The sequence below is a fragment of the Petromyzon marinus genome, chromosome 2, assembly GCF_048934315.1.
Source record: "Petromyzon marinus isolate PM22_M1 ecotype Great Lakes invasive population chromosome 2, UKy_Petmar_22M1.pri1.0, whole genome shotgun sequence".
Classification (NCBI taxonomy): Eukaryota; Metazoa; Chordata; class Hyperoartia; order Petromyzontiformes; family Petromyzontidae; genus Petromyzon; species Petromyzon marinus.
The window spans coordinates 15,313,353-15,328,325 of record NC_133668.1 but is presented as its reverse complement, the minus strand read 5'-3'; the positions used below and the strand labels follow the sequence as shown (position 1 = coordinate 15,328,325).

The 14,973-nt window shown below is 46.5% G+C and overlaps 1 protein-coding gene across 4 annotated transcripts in view; it reads left to right on the top strand.

Moving 5' to 3' along the window:
- LOC116946382 (arf-GAP with GTPase, ANK repeat and PH domain-containing protein 1-like) overlaps positions 1-14,973 on the top strand; it is a 140,914-nt gene that overhangs the window by 90,856 nt on the left and 35,085 nt on the right. For all 4 annotated transcript variants that reach the window (XM_032961357.2, XM_032961358.2, XM_032961354.2 and 1 more), the window contains 6 exons: positions 1,148-1,233; positions 2,006-2,147; positions 3,580-3,714; positions 9,052-9,179; positions 9,768-9,977; positions 11,057-11,149. In XM_032961357.2, the coding sequence (XP_032817248.2) occupies positions 1,148-1,233; positions 2,006-2,147; positions 3,580-3,714; positions 9,052-9,179; positions 9,768-9,977; positions 11,057-11,149 (794 nt within the window). The remainder of the gene's footprint in view (positions 1-1,147; positions 1,234-2,005; positions 2,148-3,579; positions 3,715-9,051; positions 9,180-9,767; positions 9,978-11,056; positions 11,150-14,973) is intronic.

Sequence of the window (14,973 nt, the reverse complement as noted above, 5' to 3'; positions counted from 1 at the left end):
GAAAGTGTAAAAAATAGAAATTCGCAGACAGTAGGAGGGCATTGAGAAAATTTACAACAAGTGGGATTTTAAATGAGTTCAGTTGTGAATGTACGAATAGACTTCAGCAGGGGAGGCCACTCGTCGTCATTCCACAGCCAGAAATACACATGGCCAGAATTTGGCAGGATGAGAAATACATTCTCAACCTGTGATTATTATTATTATTTTTTTCCCTTTCAACTGAAATCAGGTTATAGAGGAAGTGTAACGAAAAGAGACGCGTGTTTTCTCCAGCGTTGCCTCAAATGCGATTGTGGCTGTGATGCAACGTGAATACAGAAGATAATCAGAGCTGGCAGAGCAGCTGGTTGTGGAGGTGGTGGTCGTCGTAGGAGGTTTATAGAAAAGTATTGCTTCGTGTTATTTATTATTCGGCTTAAAACTACATCTCCGAGCTCGTTTTTGCACATCTATCTTTAAACATTTTTTAAAAGATTAAAGATAAACAAAAAACATTAAAGTTGTACAATTTGGAATAATCATTTTGACATGCGACTGAATGGCCACCCATGCTATAATGAAATGAATTTGGTTTACTCTAGCGCCTGTCTTCATACCAGGGCATCTCAAATCACATTGCATGCGATAAGTGACTTGTGTCACATCTCATCGCAAATATTTGAAAGGTCACCCCCAGTGGCAGCTGCCCCTCTAGGCAGGCACGAGATGATTTAGCGCCTGGTCTTTAATTAGGCATTGGTGTGCCAATAGGTGGATATGATTGCTACGTGTTATCGCATCATTGCGCCTCATGTGGGGAAGTATGATCCGGCCCCTGGTGATGCTGACAGGCTGCCACCTTCTTCTCTGCGATCCTCCCACGTTGCTCAATCATGCATTGTGGTCTTCTTAACATTTACAATGCTGCCTTTTAAGACGAAAATATTTCAACTTGCGTTCCAGTTTTGACCAATCACCCACCATTAAAGTCACGTGCAATATAAATATAATACTTATCATTTTTGTGGGCATCATGCCACCGGTGTGTGACAATGGTGCGGTCTGTAGCTGGCCTGGCTGTGCAAAACAATGACTGGCATTGTGCGACGGCGTCTGGGCACTGTTGACATTAAACGAAGTGCGTGTGGCTGTCTGACGCTGACAGGCGGGCGCTTCAAGAAGGAAATCATTGTGGACGGACAGAGCTACCTGCTCCTCATCCGGGATGAAGGCGGTCCCCCAGAGCCCCAGGTAATTGGCAGCCTCCACTGGCCACCACATCACCACACAAACTCTCTTTCAAGTGGTTGAAATGTACACACGAGGGACCAGAACATTGAGCACCGAGCATCATAACTCGACAACGCAGCCCAGCATTGCTCAACACTGCAGCTTCCTGACGTGTTTCCGGCACACGGAGTGAAACGTCGGACATTGCGCCGAAACAACACCGCGGTATGACCCGAAAAAACATCGGAGAGCTGCACAGGACAAAGGCGAACAACCTTCACAGTCGTACAACCCTTCACCATTCCAGCGGTTGGGTCTGAACGATCAACAATGTTTATTTTCTCACAAAAGATAAATCATTGATCCCTTTTTGGACAAAATTTGTTAATTGTCTTGTGTAAGGGTTATTCAAGCGACTGTAACATGCATAACCAAAGACATCGTCGTGCCAGGGCTCTTGGACCCAGGGCTTCAATCCTCAGGTGCAGACTCGTGGATCACCACACACTTTACGTAAATGATGTTCTGCGCGGTTTAATATACATACTTGCGTACGAAGCGTGTGCATTCTCAACCAGTGTTTGAATGATGATGCGGCGCCTTATTGACCGAGAGCGAAATCTAGCAGCTTGCAGGTGATGTGCGCACCCTGTGTCAAGGCTCAATATTTAATGAATGGAGAGCGGCGTTGAGGCGGCGCGCCTGCCTGCCTGCATGACGTCTTTGTTGTCGCGCGGACGCGTGCGTGGCTCCGCCGCATGCTCGAACGCGCCTCGCCCGCTTGCCCTTGCAGTTCGCGTCGTGGGTCGACGCCGTGATCTTCGTGTTCAGCCTGGAGGACGAGATCAGCTTCCAGACGGTCTACAACTACTACAGCCGCCTCGCCAGCGTGCGCAACGCCTCCGAGCTGCCGCTGCTGCTCGTGGGGACGCAGGGTGAGGAGGGTGCGAGTGCCACGTGGCGTACCGGGCCGTGGCACGGCCACCCTTGCCCCGTGACCCCTGCTCCGCGACCCCTACCCCATGACCCCTACCCCATGACCCCTCCCATTCACCTAAACCCAGTCTGACGGTTCACCGTGCGCGAGTAAGATCCTTGCTGTTTAGTGGTCAGTGCTCTCCAAAAGGGAAGGAGCCACTTGAATGTTTGTGACAACAAAAGCGGTCAGTGTTAAGCCTATTGTGGGCAGTGTTCAACCTGCTAATTGGTAGTCACAAAATAATAATGGTAACTAGAGGTCTGTATCCAACTTGTGTAGCTGTTGTTCGGTATCCCGTAACACTATGGAGCCTTATACTTAAAATAGACCCTACTGGAAGGGATTTTTCAACATCAGTATCGTTAAAAGTGTACACGAGGTGCTGTTTTTCTCCATCCATTCTTATCCTGCAGAGAGAGTTCACTGAAATGTTCATTCTCAGAGCAGCAGTGTTAATCAACGTGTAGCGATTTTAAGGAGCGTATATTAACAAACTCTGCCCCCTAGTGTACAATGTGTGTGCTTGTGATTTTGATAGCAATCTTATCCCACACGCTGTTGGGTCGTCAGGAATGGCCGTGGAGGTCACCCTAGATCAAGGCCGTAATTATAATATATATTTGGGGGGACACATCCCCCCCAATATTCAAATATACTAAAAATGTCCCCCCCAATATATTGCTATAAAAATATATTTCTGTTTCTATGATTGTGGTTATGGTTGTACTTTATTAATCCCTAATCTCTGCCATTACATACAATGAAACAAGAAAAGGTAAAAAAGAAAAAAACAGAGCAATGTAATAAATACAATACACTATTAGACATTATTGTAAAAAAAAGAGTCCATCCTACGTGTTAGTGAATTTTTCATATTTTAAGCAGGAAATGGCAGGAAATTCGTTTTCAAATTTAGATTTTTTTTTCTGGGGGTGGACCCCTCGCCCTAGATGTCTGCTTAAGAGAGTCTTCCCCTAACTACTCCGCACGCCAATAGAATCCTCTGCTAAGACGGTCGTTCATGGCTTGATGGGACCCCTCGCCGTAGCATTGTGATGATTGAATACAAGAAAACCTGTGGTGCTCCTTGCATTTGAATTGGTGCGCACTTCTCCAAAGTAAGCGATTCATTAGTTTCGTTTCACGTCGTTTGGATTGGACGCAAATGCTTGGGAGGGTTTTTTGTTGGGGGGGGGAAAGGGAAAAAATACAACGCACGCACCCATGCAAAAACACAGAGAAATTCTCGTTGGACCCATTAATAAAAATGGCTCCACACGACCCTCCCCGTGGCCTGCAACCACGCAACGCAGCAATCGCAGCGGGTCGTTCAAGCGAGGTCACCGCCGGCGGTGACCTCGCCCTCTCCTCCGCACCCCTCCCCACAGACGCGATCAGCGCCAGCAACCCGCGCGTCATCGACGACGCCCGCGCCCGCAAGCTCTCCAACGACCTCAAGCGCTGCACTTACTATGAGACGTGCGCCACCTACGGCCTCAATGTGGAGCGAATCTTCCAGGACGGTGGGCGACGGCGAGCGGTCGGCGGGGGTGGGGGGACTCCCGGGACGCAGTCGTGAAGGGATTTAAAATTGACGTTGAGAAAGAGGCTCCGTTTGCAGAGAAGCTTCGTTCACCCTCGCGGTGAATGATTTGTACATATTTGCTGTACTGCGGTGGAGAGGCTCCGTAGGGGTTCAAGGGGAGGGCCCTTGCCTCTGTCATCACGGAACCCAGAAGCATTTGTTTAACAGCTGATGAGAATTAGAAATCTGAAACTGGGCCAGAGTTTTCCTACGTCAAACTAAATGCTGCTGGGTAACACTTGTCCAGAAGCCACAAATGAGAATTGCCCTAAATGTGTGAATGTTTTGAAATGGACCCTTTTCTGTTTATTGTTGCACAATCCACGTCCCTAGAGATGCATTGAAGCCGACTTCATTAACTTCACGGAGAGCTAGTGCAGTAAACGCAAGTCACTCTCGCAATGCTTTGAGGCAGTCAGTAAACGAATGCATTAATTTTCACGCATTTTATAGACGTAAATATTGGAATAGAAGGACACAGTGTGGATGTGGCCATGCAACCCAAACTATGGATCATATAGTACTGTAAACCAGTCGTCTGCACTTCTTCAATGGAAGAGGAACACCAAAGCTACACGAACTCTCTCCTGAAGCCCTCTCGTGGCTAACAAACCGAGACATTGGCATTGAGCTCCTGAATATATTTGCATGTCCAACAATAGAATAATTTCACTTTCATGTACATTTGTTCTGGACCTCGTATGAGGTCAGTTCAAACTTAATTGAGTACCTGGTATGGTTGTATTAACATTTGTTGCGAACAGTATACAAAAGCGGTGCGCTGTGGTGCTCACCGTTGGGTATTGTGTCAGGCCTTACTAAGTACACATGCCACTAGTGGGACCTTTGCCTTAATTTGTGCGTGTGTGTTTGCGTGGAAGCTGAAGGCAGTGGAGTGTTCTGTAATCTCAGTCAGCTGTGTGGTTGTTTGTAAGGTGGGGGGTGGGGTCGTAGCCAGTTCTTGGCCTGTGTTCTGGCAGCCCGGCTCTCGCGATTTACAGCTCGTGGAGAGGCCATTTGTTCACATGCAACACAAACAGTGTCAACACTGTCTGAGCGAGGCACAGTTGTATTTATTGGCGAGCCGTGCCTTTGTTTATGCTGTATATGGCCCTTCTGGTGCTTTACGTCAACAATACATTTTCACAGAAACTTTGTATAAATACAACTTGGCATATGTACAAAACTATTTTGTGTATATTACGAATTTTTTTCCATTGTGGTTTTTTTTTTTACTCCACTATCAAGTGGCGATGGAAATCATTTAGCATAGGGGTTGGCAACCGAAATAACAAGGAGAGACATTTTTTTATTTTGCTAAAAAAAACACTCAACATTTCAAGAGCCGCAATGCATGTTGAATACGAGACGGTCCTGAATAAATGACGGTCAGGAAGCAGTCTTTAAAGAGCCGCATCCGGCTTCGCAGCTGCAGGTTGCCGACCCCTGCCCATGGTGAACTGGACTTCCATGGTGAACTGGACTTCCATGGTGAACTGGACTTCCATGGTGAACTGGACTTCCATGGTGAACTGGACTTCCATGGTCAGGGGTCAGCAACCAAAATAAGAAGAGCCATTTTTTTTAATTCGGTAAAAAATCTACATTTCAAAAACCGCAATGTGCAGTCCTTAAAGAGTCACATGCGACTCAAGAGCCACACGTTTCTGACCCCTAATTTAGCCAGTCAAGTTATAATGCCTCCATGCTCAAATTATCATGGGACAGTGTTCATATGTAATAGTGACCTCCGGCCAGTGATGGAAATTCCACATTGCTGCTGTCAGGGCCACACTGTCTCATGGAAAAGCACTGCTGACGTTCCACAAAGTGGTACCCGTTTTTTTAATTTATCAAACTCTGAATGATGATGGGCGCAGACTTGTCACCAGACTGGGATTTGAAATCGTAACCTTCCAAAATGCAAATTAAACTGTCCAGATGTGGCGCCAACCCAGCCACTTTGCTGGGAGAGTCTGAAAATAATTGAAGAGTTTGTTCCATGGAATTCTTTAAGAACCGAGAGCAACGTTGCCATACAGAAACGTGTGCCGCGAGGGTCGTTCTGTAGTATCGGGGCAATGACCCACCCGCCCCCCCCCCCCACAGAGGACCTGTAGAACCTCCCTTTCTCATTTCCAAGCTGAATTTCGCGATCGTTATGTAACTTCATCGTTATCTCTGAGCTTGGCTCCGCGCCTCTGAGTTGCGGCCATTACGTCCGCAAATTTGTGCGCGTTATGAATTTCATTATTATTATTACACAGCCTGGTACTTAAATCGCTTCATTGGCATTGTTGCCAGGACGTGTGAGCGCAAGCATTTACGCATTGTTCATCAGAGGGTATTTGTATCACCAACACTGTGCTCAGAGATAATGAGCGTTGCACTGCAGCGTTCATTATCAGCGTACACACGCTCTACCAGAAGGTGGCAGCGCAGGCTCATTCTTTACGTCTGCAAAGGATACAATTTCTATCGCCGCATGAACATTGAAATAATACGAGCAGGTTTTAGCAGCCAAATGGTTTATTTAGATTTTTACATGAGCACCCATTGAGTTACTCCATGTATTTTTCAAGATTCATTTGGATAACCCAGAAAATAGTAACAAAAAAAATGTTTTTTGGTGATAACGCCGTGCCATAAACGTTGCCATCGTGGTGTCTTATCTATACAATATTTAATATGACTCTTCGTCCAGGATGACAATAGGCTCTCGGTTAATTTATTAATGTATTCATTAAGCACGGTGGTCATAGGAGCACCTTGGATGCCAATGTTGTTGATTGTCTGCTTGTCCTTGACAATCTTTGTCATACATTGTGTAGGCTTACTAGTCTGTGTGAATTACATTTGTCGTCCAAAAACGCCGGCTGATTGTGTATTCTGCTGTTGCTATGCACCAAGACTGTGGAATCCTGCAATCCCAACCCATATTCTTTGGTTCTTTCGGTAAAGTCGCGTAGATCGAAAAATAATTAAAAAATAAAGTGACTAAAAACAAAATGAAAAATAATAAAAACCACTAATGTAGACTGTAGCCTGGTTCTTAATCGGAATGAGTGTACTGGCAGTCTATAATGTAGACTGTAGCCTGGTTATTAAGTTTGGTGAGTGTACTGGCAGCCTATAATGTAGACTGTAGCCTGGTTCTTAACCTCGGTGAGTGTACTGGCAGTCTATAATGTAGACTGTAGCCTGATTTTTAAGCTGTTGAGTGTATTGGCAGTCTGTAATGTAGACTGTAGCCTGATTCTTAATCTGAGTGAGCGTACTGGCTGTCTATAATGTAGACTTACAGTGAGGGAAAAAAGTATTTGATCCCCTGCTGATTTTGTATGTTTGCCCACTGACAAAGAAATTATCAGTTTTTAATTTTAATGGTAGGTTTATTTGAACAGTGAGAGACAGAATAACAACAAAAAAATCCAGAAAAACGAAGGTCAAAAATGTTATAAATTGATTTGTATTTTAATGAGGGAAATAAGTATTTGACCCCCTCTCAATCAGAAAGATGTTTGGCTCCCAGGTGTCTTTTATACAGGTAACGAGCTGAGATTAGGAGCACACTCTTAAAGGGAGTGCTCCGAATCTCAGCTTGTTACCTGTATAAAAGACACCTGTCCACAGAAGCAATCAATCAGATTCCAAACTCTCCACCATGGCCAAGACCAAAGAGCTCTCCAAGGATGTCAGGGACAAGATTGTAGACCTACACAAGGCTGGAATGGGCTACAAGACCATTGCCAAGCAGCTTGGTGTGAAGGTGACAACAGTTGGTGCGATTATTCGCAAATGGAAGAAACACGACAGAACTGTCAATCTCCCTCGGCCTGGGACTCCATGCAAGATCTCATCTCGTGGAGTTGCAATGATCATGAGAACGGTGAGGAATCAGCCCAGAACTACACGGGAGGATCTTGTCAATGATCTCAAGGCAGCTGGGACCATAGTCACCAAGAAAACAATTGGTAACACACTACGCCGTGAAGGACTGACATCCTGCAGCTCCCGCAAGGTCCCCCTGCTCAAGAAAGCACATATACATGCCCGTCTGAAGTTTCCCAATGAATATCTGAATGATTCAGAGAACAACCGGGTGAAAGTGTTGTGGTCAGATAAAACCAAAATGGAGCTCTTTGGCATCAACTCAACTCGCCGTGTTTGGAGGAGGTGGAATGCTGCCTATGACCCCAAGAACACCATCCCCACCGTCACACATGGAAGTGGAAACATTATGCTTTGGGGGTGTTTTTCTGCTAAGGGGACAGGACAACTTCACCGCATCAAAGGGACGATGGACGGGGCCATGTACCATAAAATCTTGGGTGAGAACCTCCTTCCCTCAGCCAGGGCATTGAAGATGGGTCGTGGATGGGTTTTCCAGCATGACAATGACCCAAAACACACGGCCAAGGCAACAAAGGAGTGGCTCAAGAAGCACATTAAGGTCCTGGAGTGGCCTAGCCAGTCTCCAGACCTTAATCCCATAGAAAATCTGTGAGGGGAGCTGAAGGTTCGAGTTGCCAAACGTCAGTCTCGAAACCTTAATGACTTGGAGAAGATCTGCAAAGAGGAGTGGGACAAAATCTCTCCTGAGATGTGTGCAAACCTGGTGGCCAACTACAAGAAACGTCTGACCTCTGTGATTGCCAGCAAGGGTGTTGCCACCAAGTACTAAGTCATGGTTTGCAGAGGGGTCAGATACTTATTTCCCTCATTAAAATGCAAATCAATTTATAACATTTTCGACATGCGTTTTTCTGGATTTTTTTGTTGTTATTTCTGTCTCTCACTGTTCAAATAAACCTACCATTAAAATGATAGACTGATCATTTCTTTGTCAGTGGGCAAACGTAAAAAATCAGCAGCGAATCAAATACTTTTTTCCCTCACTGTATTATTGGTTATTTCAGTAAATAAAATATATATAAATAACAAAACAAAACAACCCATATCAGGAATTGTGACTGTTATTCACTAGCTTTTCTCGTAGTCTATTTGGATCTTGTCTACTCTCAGTGTAATTATTATTTGAGATGTCGATATGAAGGGAGCTTTAAAAAGTAAATACGATCATTATAATTGACCTCGGGTCGTTCTCTCCTGTTTATTTTGACCTCGCGCCCTTTCAGACAAATGTTGGACAGTGCTCCAGTTCACGTCGCGTTTCCCAACCATTGCAGTTTCCAGTTCCGCAGAATTGTCAAGTGTTTAATTTTTTGTTCCGTCATGGATTTGGCTGACAGGTTTTATTTGTTTATCATGCCAGTTGCACAGAAGATCGTTGCGATGAGAAAGAAACAGCAGCTCTCCATTGGGCAGTGCAAGTCCCTGCCCAACTCTCCGAGCCACACCAACATGAGCACGGGCGCCATCCCCTCCGTGCACATCAACCAGGTCGTGCTGTCTCTTCATAACAATGTTTAACAGTCCGTTTGTCGATCCACTGCTGCACGAGGGCCCCTCCCCATGCCGTGCGGGTCGCAGGGGTCTTATGCCCACGCTTCAACACGCTGGTCCATGCGGGTTGGTGAAGTTGGGAAAAATAGATTTGATAGCACAGACGTGTACAGTATAACAATGGGTTATCTTACACGGCCCTCTACTGGCCACCACGGAGCCCCATAGAAGCCGATAACAACCTGGCCTGCATGGTGGTCACCCAATCACACGATAACCAGGCTCAGTTGTGCTTAGATTCTGAGATCTGAGAAGATCAGGTGCATTCTGAGTGAATTGGTGAGAGGTTTTAACATTTAACAAAAACGTCCATTTGGCTAGGAATGCTTCGCTGACTATATGGACTTATTCTATGGGTTCCTGCTTGGGAACTTTGGTCAATTTATAATTTAACATTCGTTTTGGCCTAGGAGAAAACTCGCACATATTTACTCAAAAATACACCACAGATGGGCCAAAATCAGAGTCTGAGACATTACGGACCATTAATATTGGCGTTTTCTTTGCTGTTCTCTTTGGGTGCAGATCCCGGCCAGCAATGGCGGCGGCGGCGGTGGCGGTGGCGGTGGCGGTAGCGTGGTGGGTGGGGGAGGGGCCTTCAGCGACTACTCGAGCTCCGTGCCGTCCACCCCGAGCACGAGCCAGAAGGAGCTGCGACTCGACCCGCTGCCCGTGTCCTCCGGCACCCCCACGCCCGTGCGCAAGCAGTCCAAGCGCCGCTCCAACCTCTTCACGGTACCGCCGTTCGTGCCACCGCAGCGACGCACGTTGTCTGCGCACCGTGTCTTCCAAGTCGGAATCGCGGTGTCTTACCTGCTCACTTGTTGTGGTCGCGACCATTCTCCGTACGGTGATGGCTATCGACCTCTCACGATGGTCGTGCTCATTTTGTTGCTGATATCTTGTGGTTGTGCCATGTTATAGCTGTTGTTTGGCATGACGCTAGCTCCCGAAGGAGCTCCAGGCACACGGAGCAATGCGGCAGACACAATACCGAATAACATGCGGCCACAACCCTACTCATTTTATTGACCCAGTGTGAATGTTGGGGCTGGGCTGAGTCGACACCTGATAGGGGTGAAGGCCCTGAATCCTATTGTCACGTTTTGCTAATTGGGCCCCCTGTTGGCGATGATGACATTGAACAATCGGTCAACATGGGAATCTGGGCCTATGATTTACGTGATTTTACACTTCAGTGCCAACCAGCCATGTTGCCATCTTTAAAAAAAGATATATATACAAAAAATCAAAAGCACATTCACGAAAGTTAGACCTTTACCAGCTCTTTCAGTGTGTACACACAGCAATCGGTAGACACATTGCGCAGTGACCTTATGAGGCCGCACTCATTACACACAAAGTGCTTGTCACAAATGAAGCACAATAACGTGGTGATCTCGTCAAGGAGCATAAACCATCACGCGAACTCCACTCAACCTCGCAGCGGCTTATGGATAACCATTGAACAAAGATGGTCACCGCATTGCACGCTTTGAGATGCGTTTCTGCGGCCATCTGTAACGCTCTTCCTTCCGATGTTAGGAATCCACTGGAGCTATGCAATTTTAAATCTCGATTGAAAAGTCATTTCTTTAGAACTGCTTTTTGTGTTTAGCTTGTTGTCCTTTCCCCCGCACCTCCGATTAGCACGGTTGGCTACGTACGGTGCGAAAAAAGTTCAACATACATACATACGTAGCCGCCGCCCAGGCTATGCACCCACCTCACACCAAGGTAGAGCCATCCCCAAGTTCCACGGCAGGACCCCTCGAGCCGTAGCGACGCTCACCGGCTCCTGTTGTGCCTTACAGTCGCGCAAGGGCAGCGACACGGAGAAGGAGAAGAAGAGTGTGGAGGCAAAGTCGGACAACATTGGCAGCGGCAGAGCCATCCCAATTAAACAGGTGACTCGCGCGTGACGTCGTGACGCACCAGGCCAATTGTCAGATTTGCAAGCCACGTGCATCAAGTCCTCGTTTAGAGGTATCCAACAGTTATTCATCTATGTCTATGGCAATGTGTACTGACATAGTGTACGTTGCATAAAGCAATTGAGTGTAATGTTTTCAATTGTGATTGATGCAAGAGTGAAACACGATTAGTTTGCCAATCAACATTATGAATATTATTGAATTAACTTAACGCTGATTGGTTACATTGAGTGCAGGAGGCCACGTCATCCATGACGATAGCGCCACGGATGAAAAAAACTAATATTATTTGAAAACTAATTTTTTCTTTAAATTGCTTTTTGTGTTTAGTTTGTTGTCCTTTCTCCGTACCTCCGGTGAACACAGTTGGCTACGTATGGTGCGAAAGAAGTTCAACATACGTATAATGCCGAGCACTTCCACCCACTCAGGCATTAACACTAATGTCCTACGGAGGCAGCAGCTGAGGCTGCTGCAGTTACTATGTGAAATTTAAATAATGGGAAGTGCTGCAGTGCAGGCATTAAGATAGAGAGAACATGTTGTAGTGCGGAAATGAGAGCGTGCGTGTGCCTGTGAGTAAGGGTGCTGATGAGCGGAGCATGTGTGTGTTGTTGAGCGAATGATCAAGAGCAAGCATATACGAAATGCATCAGATAAACACACGCACACTTGCAGGTGTGCATTTGCGCACGGAACACTGGCTCTTCCTCGTGAATTGATGCTCGCATCCCAGGAGTCGTATTTCTACAAATATTTAATAAACCGTATCCACGGCATCTGGCTAATGGGCAAACCTTGAAGGTGTCATTTTCCTCAAGAAAAAAAAACCCAAACCGATAGTGCGTGATACAGGATGCCCCCTTTCTGAGTTTCTAAAATGTACTGTGGCCATCATCACCATCTTCATCCTCACCGTCTTTCATTTCACGACATATAAGCCCTGCAGCTGAGTCTCAATTGATTTTAGTCAACTTGCACACTAATTTTTCCTTTGAAATAGTGAAGGTCCAAAGGATTAGCAATTCGAACTTGCTCTTCACTCAGTATCCATGACTTACGTGGAAAAGACACTTGAATTTATTAAGTCCCTAGAATGCATTTCAAGAGCCTTGTAGGAAACTATGACTTGCTTCCAGAAGCGTTGTAACTGGTCTCTTTTGCTTGTGGAAATTGGCTTTTGCAGAAGTCACCGCGTATCCTGTGCAATCTTAAGCTGCCCACGGATGAACGAGGCACCCAGGATTTGGTCGCTCTGAATCTCGCTTGTCACTCAGCTCTTTCCACGAGGGGGCGGTGTCATCCCCTGTGAGGAATATGACTAACGTTGGGACTGGTTGGCCTCTGCACATTGGTGATACATTCCAGAGAATTGAACTCCCGTTTCTGGGCTTTTCTCAATGGTTATGATCTATTGCTCAGTCACCCAGGGAAATTTGGAAGGTGTTTTATTGGTTCATTTTATCTTCCGATGAGCCTAGGGCCTGAGCCCGTAGTCTCATAGTCGTTGTGCTCCCAGCATTGTTCTGTGCATAGGGACAAGAGGGGGTTGCGCAGTTTACGCTGAAGACCCCGAGACAACATTCGGCCAGAGTGGGTTATGTTGTGCCGGTGTTATAGCCCAACTTTCACCAAAATAGTGGGTAACCAAAGTACTAAATGGTTGATTCTACCTCAGGGGTGGTGCCTCGCACTCACCCCTTCACACTGCCTGGCCCCTGCTGGTAACATTCCCATGTCTAATATTAAGCAGGTAAAGCAAAATAATAGAGCATAAATCACGGATTGTAATAAAAAAAATTCTTTTAGATAAATGCACTTGCCTGCGATTATGGAGGTGAATCATTGGCTGATTTCTTCCAATTTGTCCATTTTTACACACATTTTTTTGTTGTTGTTGCAAAAACTAACTTTGCTCTGCTTTATGCAACTGGTAAGTGATGAGATGCCACGTTAATATCGCAGCGATTAACTGATTTCAAGCGACATTAGCCCAACCTACCGCAGAGCAAGATTCAACACCTGTGCAGTGCCCACTGCAGTTTTTTGGACTTACCTCACCCTGGCACCAGCATCTGAACAGAAGAACAGCTGGATGCTCAGTTAATGTTCAGGGCCTTGATGAGTTCAGGCATCAAAATGAAACCCCAGCTTAACCCCAGATGGGAACATTTACAAGTGGTGCGATAGCAATATGGTCATTTGGTTTGTCTTGCAAAAAATGATTGGTATGATTTTTGAGTTATTTTGTATTATTAGAGTAATGTAACTTTGCTTTGATTATCAAAACCCAATTCCTGCTATTCTTTGGAAATTAGTTTTTCATTATTCCTGCACTCTTAGCTAGATTGCTGTATAATTATACCTTCAATGTTTTATCCGCGGGTTTATATTTTATTTACAAGGCATTTCACGCACTTAATTTGTTTTTCCAAGTGCCCTCTCCGACAGCTGACGAGAAGAGCGTTGCCCGACAGTTAACGCGGCGGGCCCGATGGCAGTCGTTTGCGGAGTTCACATTGGCAGTAATTAAATGAGATGCTCGGCTTAATGGACGCGGACCGTTAAAAACTTAAAGAGACCCTCCGAGCAACCTCCATTGGATGCCTCGGCAGCGGTTACGCTAACAAACCCGGCCCTTTAATCAGGAGAAGCTTGTTGCGGCTCATCCGGTCGCTTTGGTGTTGGGCGAGGACGGCGATCATCGCGTGCCGTCCATGGCTGATGTGTGGCTCCCAGATGGCTCGCACTCCACCTGTTGGAGCCATCAGAGGCACCCCGAGTTTTAATCAGCGCGTTATATCGGCCCTTGGAACCCTCTGCCGCCATCTGGCAGGAAGGGGCCCTCTCCCCTTCCCCTCCCCCCCCTCCAGCGATTACACGTGGCTATAACATGGCCCTCGCCACTCGCTGCACCGCTCCTAACGGCCTCCATCTGGGCTCGGTGAATGCCATTACGCGCCCGCGAATCGCTCCGGCACCGCGATTAACTCTCTCTCTCTCCCGCCTTCGCCGAGCACCGTGCCGCGCTCGCCCTCTTCAATCCAACGCCTTTTTTAATTGCGCGTCGCTCGCGTTCAGCCGCCGAGCGTCACGCGTGGGGGTTGCGGGGGGGGGAGGAGGAAATCGAAGGCGCCGGTGTCAGTAATGGAGCAACGCGATCCTTGCTCTACCTCCCAATCCGCGAGGCCATTAAGGCCGGGGGCCGTATTAATCACCTCCCGTAGGCCATTACGTTTCTGGATTAATCTTGCCTAATTGCAGGCGGGTATATATCCATTAGCCACGCCTGCTTGAGCGCCGCCTTGCCTCACTGCAGTTGGTAATGCGACTGTAGTTTGAAAGTAGAATTTGTTTTTATTTTTCCGACGCGCGTTTAAAAAAAAAACGCCCGGGTTCACCGAATGGACCCCGCTGGGTCAAACTCCAGTGTGGTGAAACGCACTGTTAAGATGAAGCCTCTGTCTGCTGTGTGACTGCTTCTTATTCTTCGGAATACAGCACTATTTTGTATTTGGTCTGAAGCATTAGAAATTATTATTTTTTTTAAATTAAACTGAAAACACCAACCACTTAATACAAACGGTAACAAAGGAGATTTGTTTTCAAATGAAACAAGTAATTAAATAAACATTTTATTTCATTTTCCTTAATAAAGTGCAATTAAGGAGACACAGGCACCCACTAATCAATCAATCTCTGTGCATTATCTTAATCCTGGGTTGACCCCAGCCTGACCCCAGCACTGGCCGTGGCAGCCACCACCCTTCCCTCCTGTCAAGGGGCGATGAGTGGAG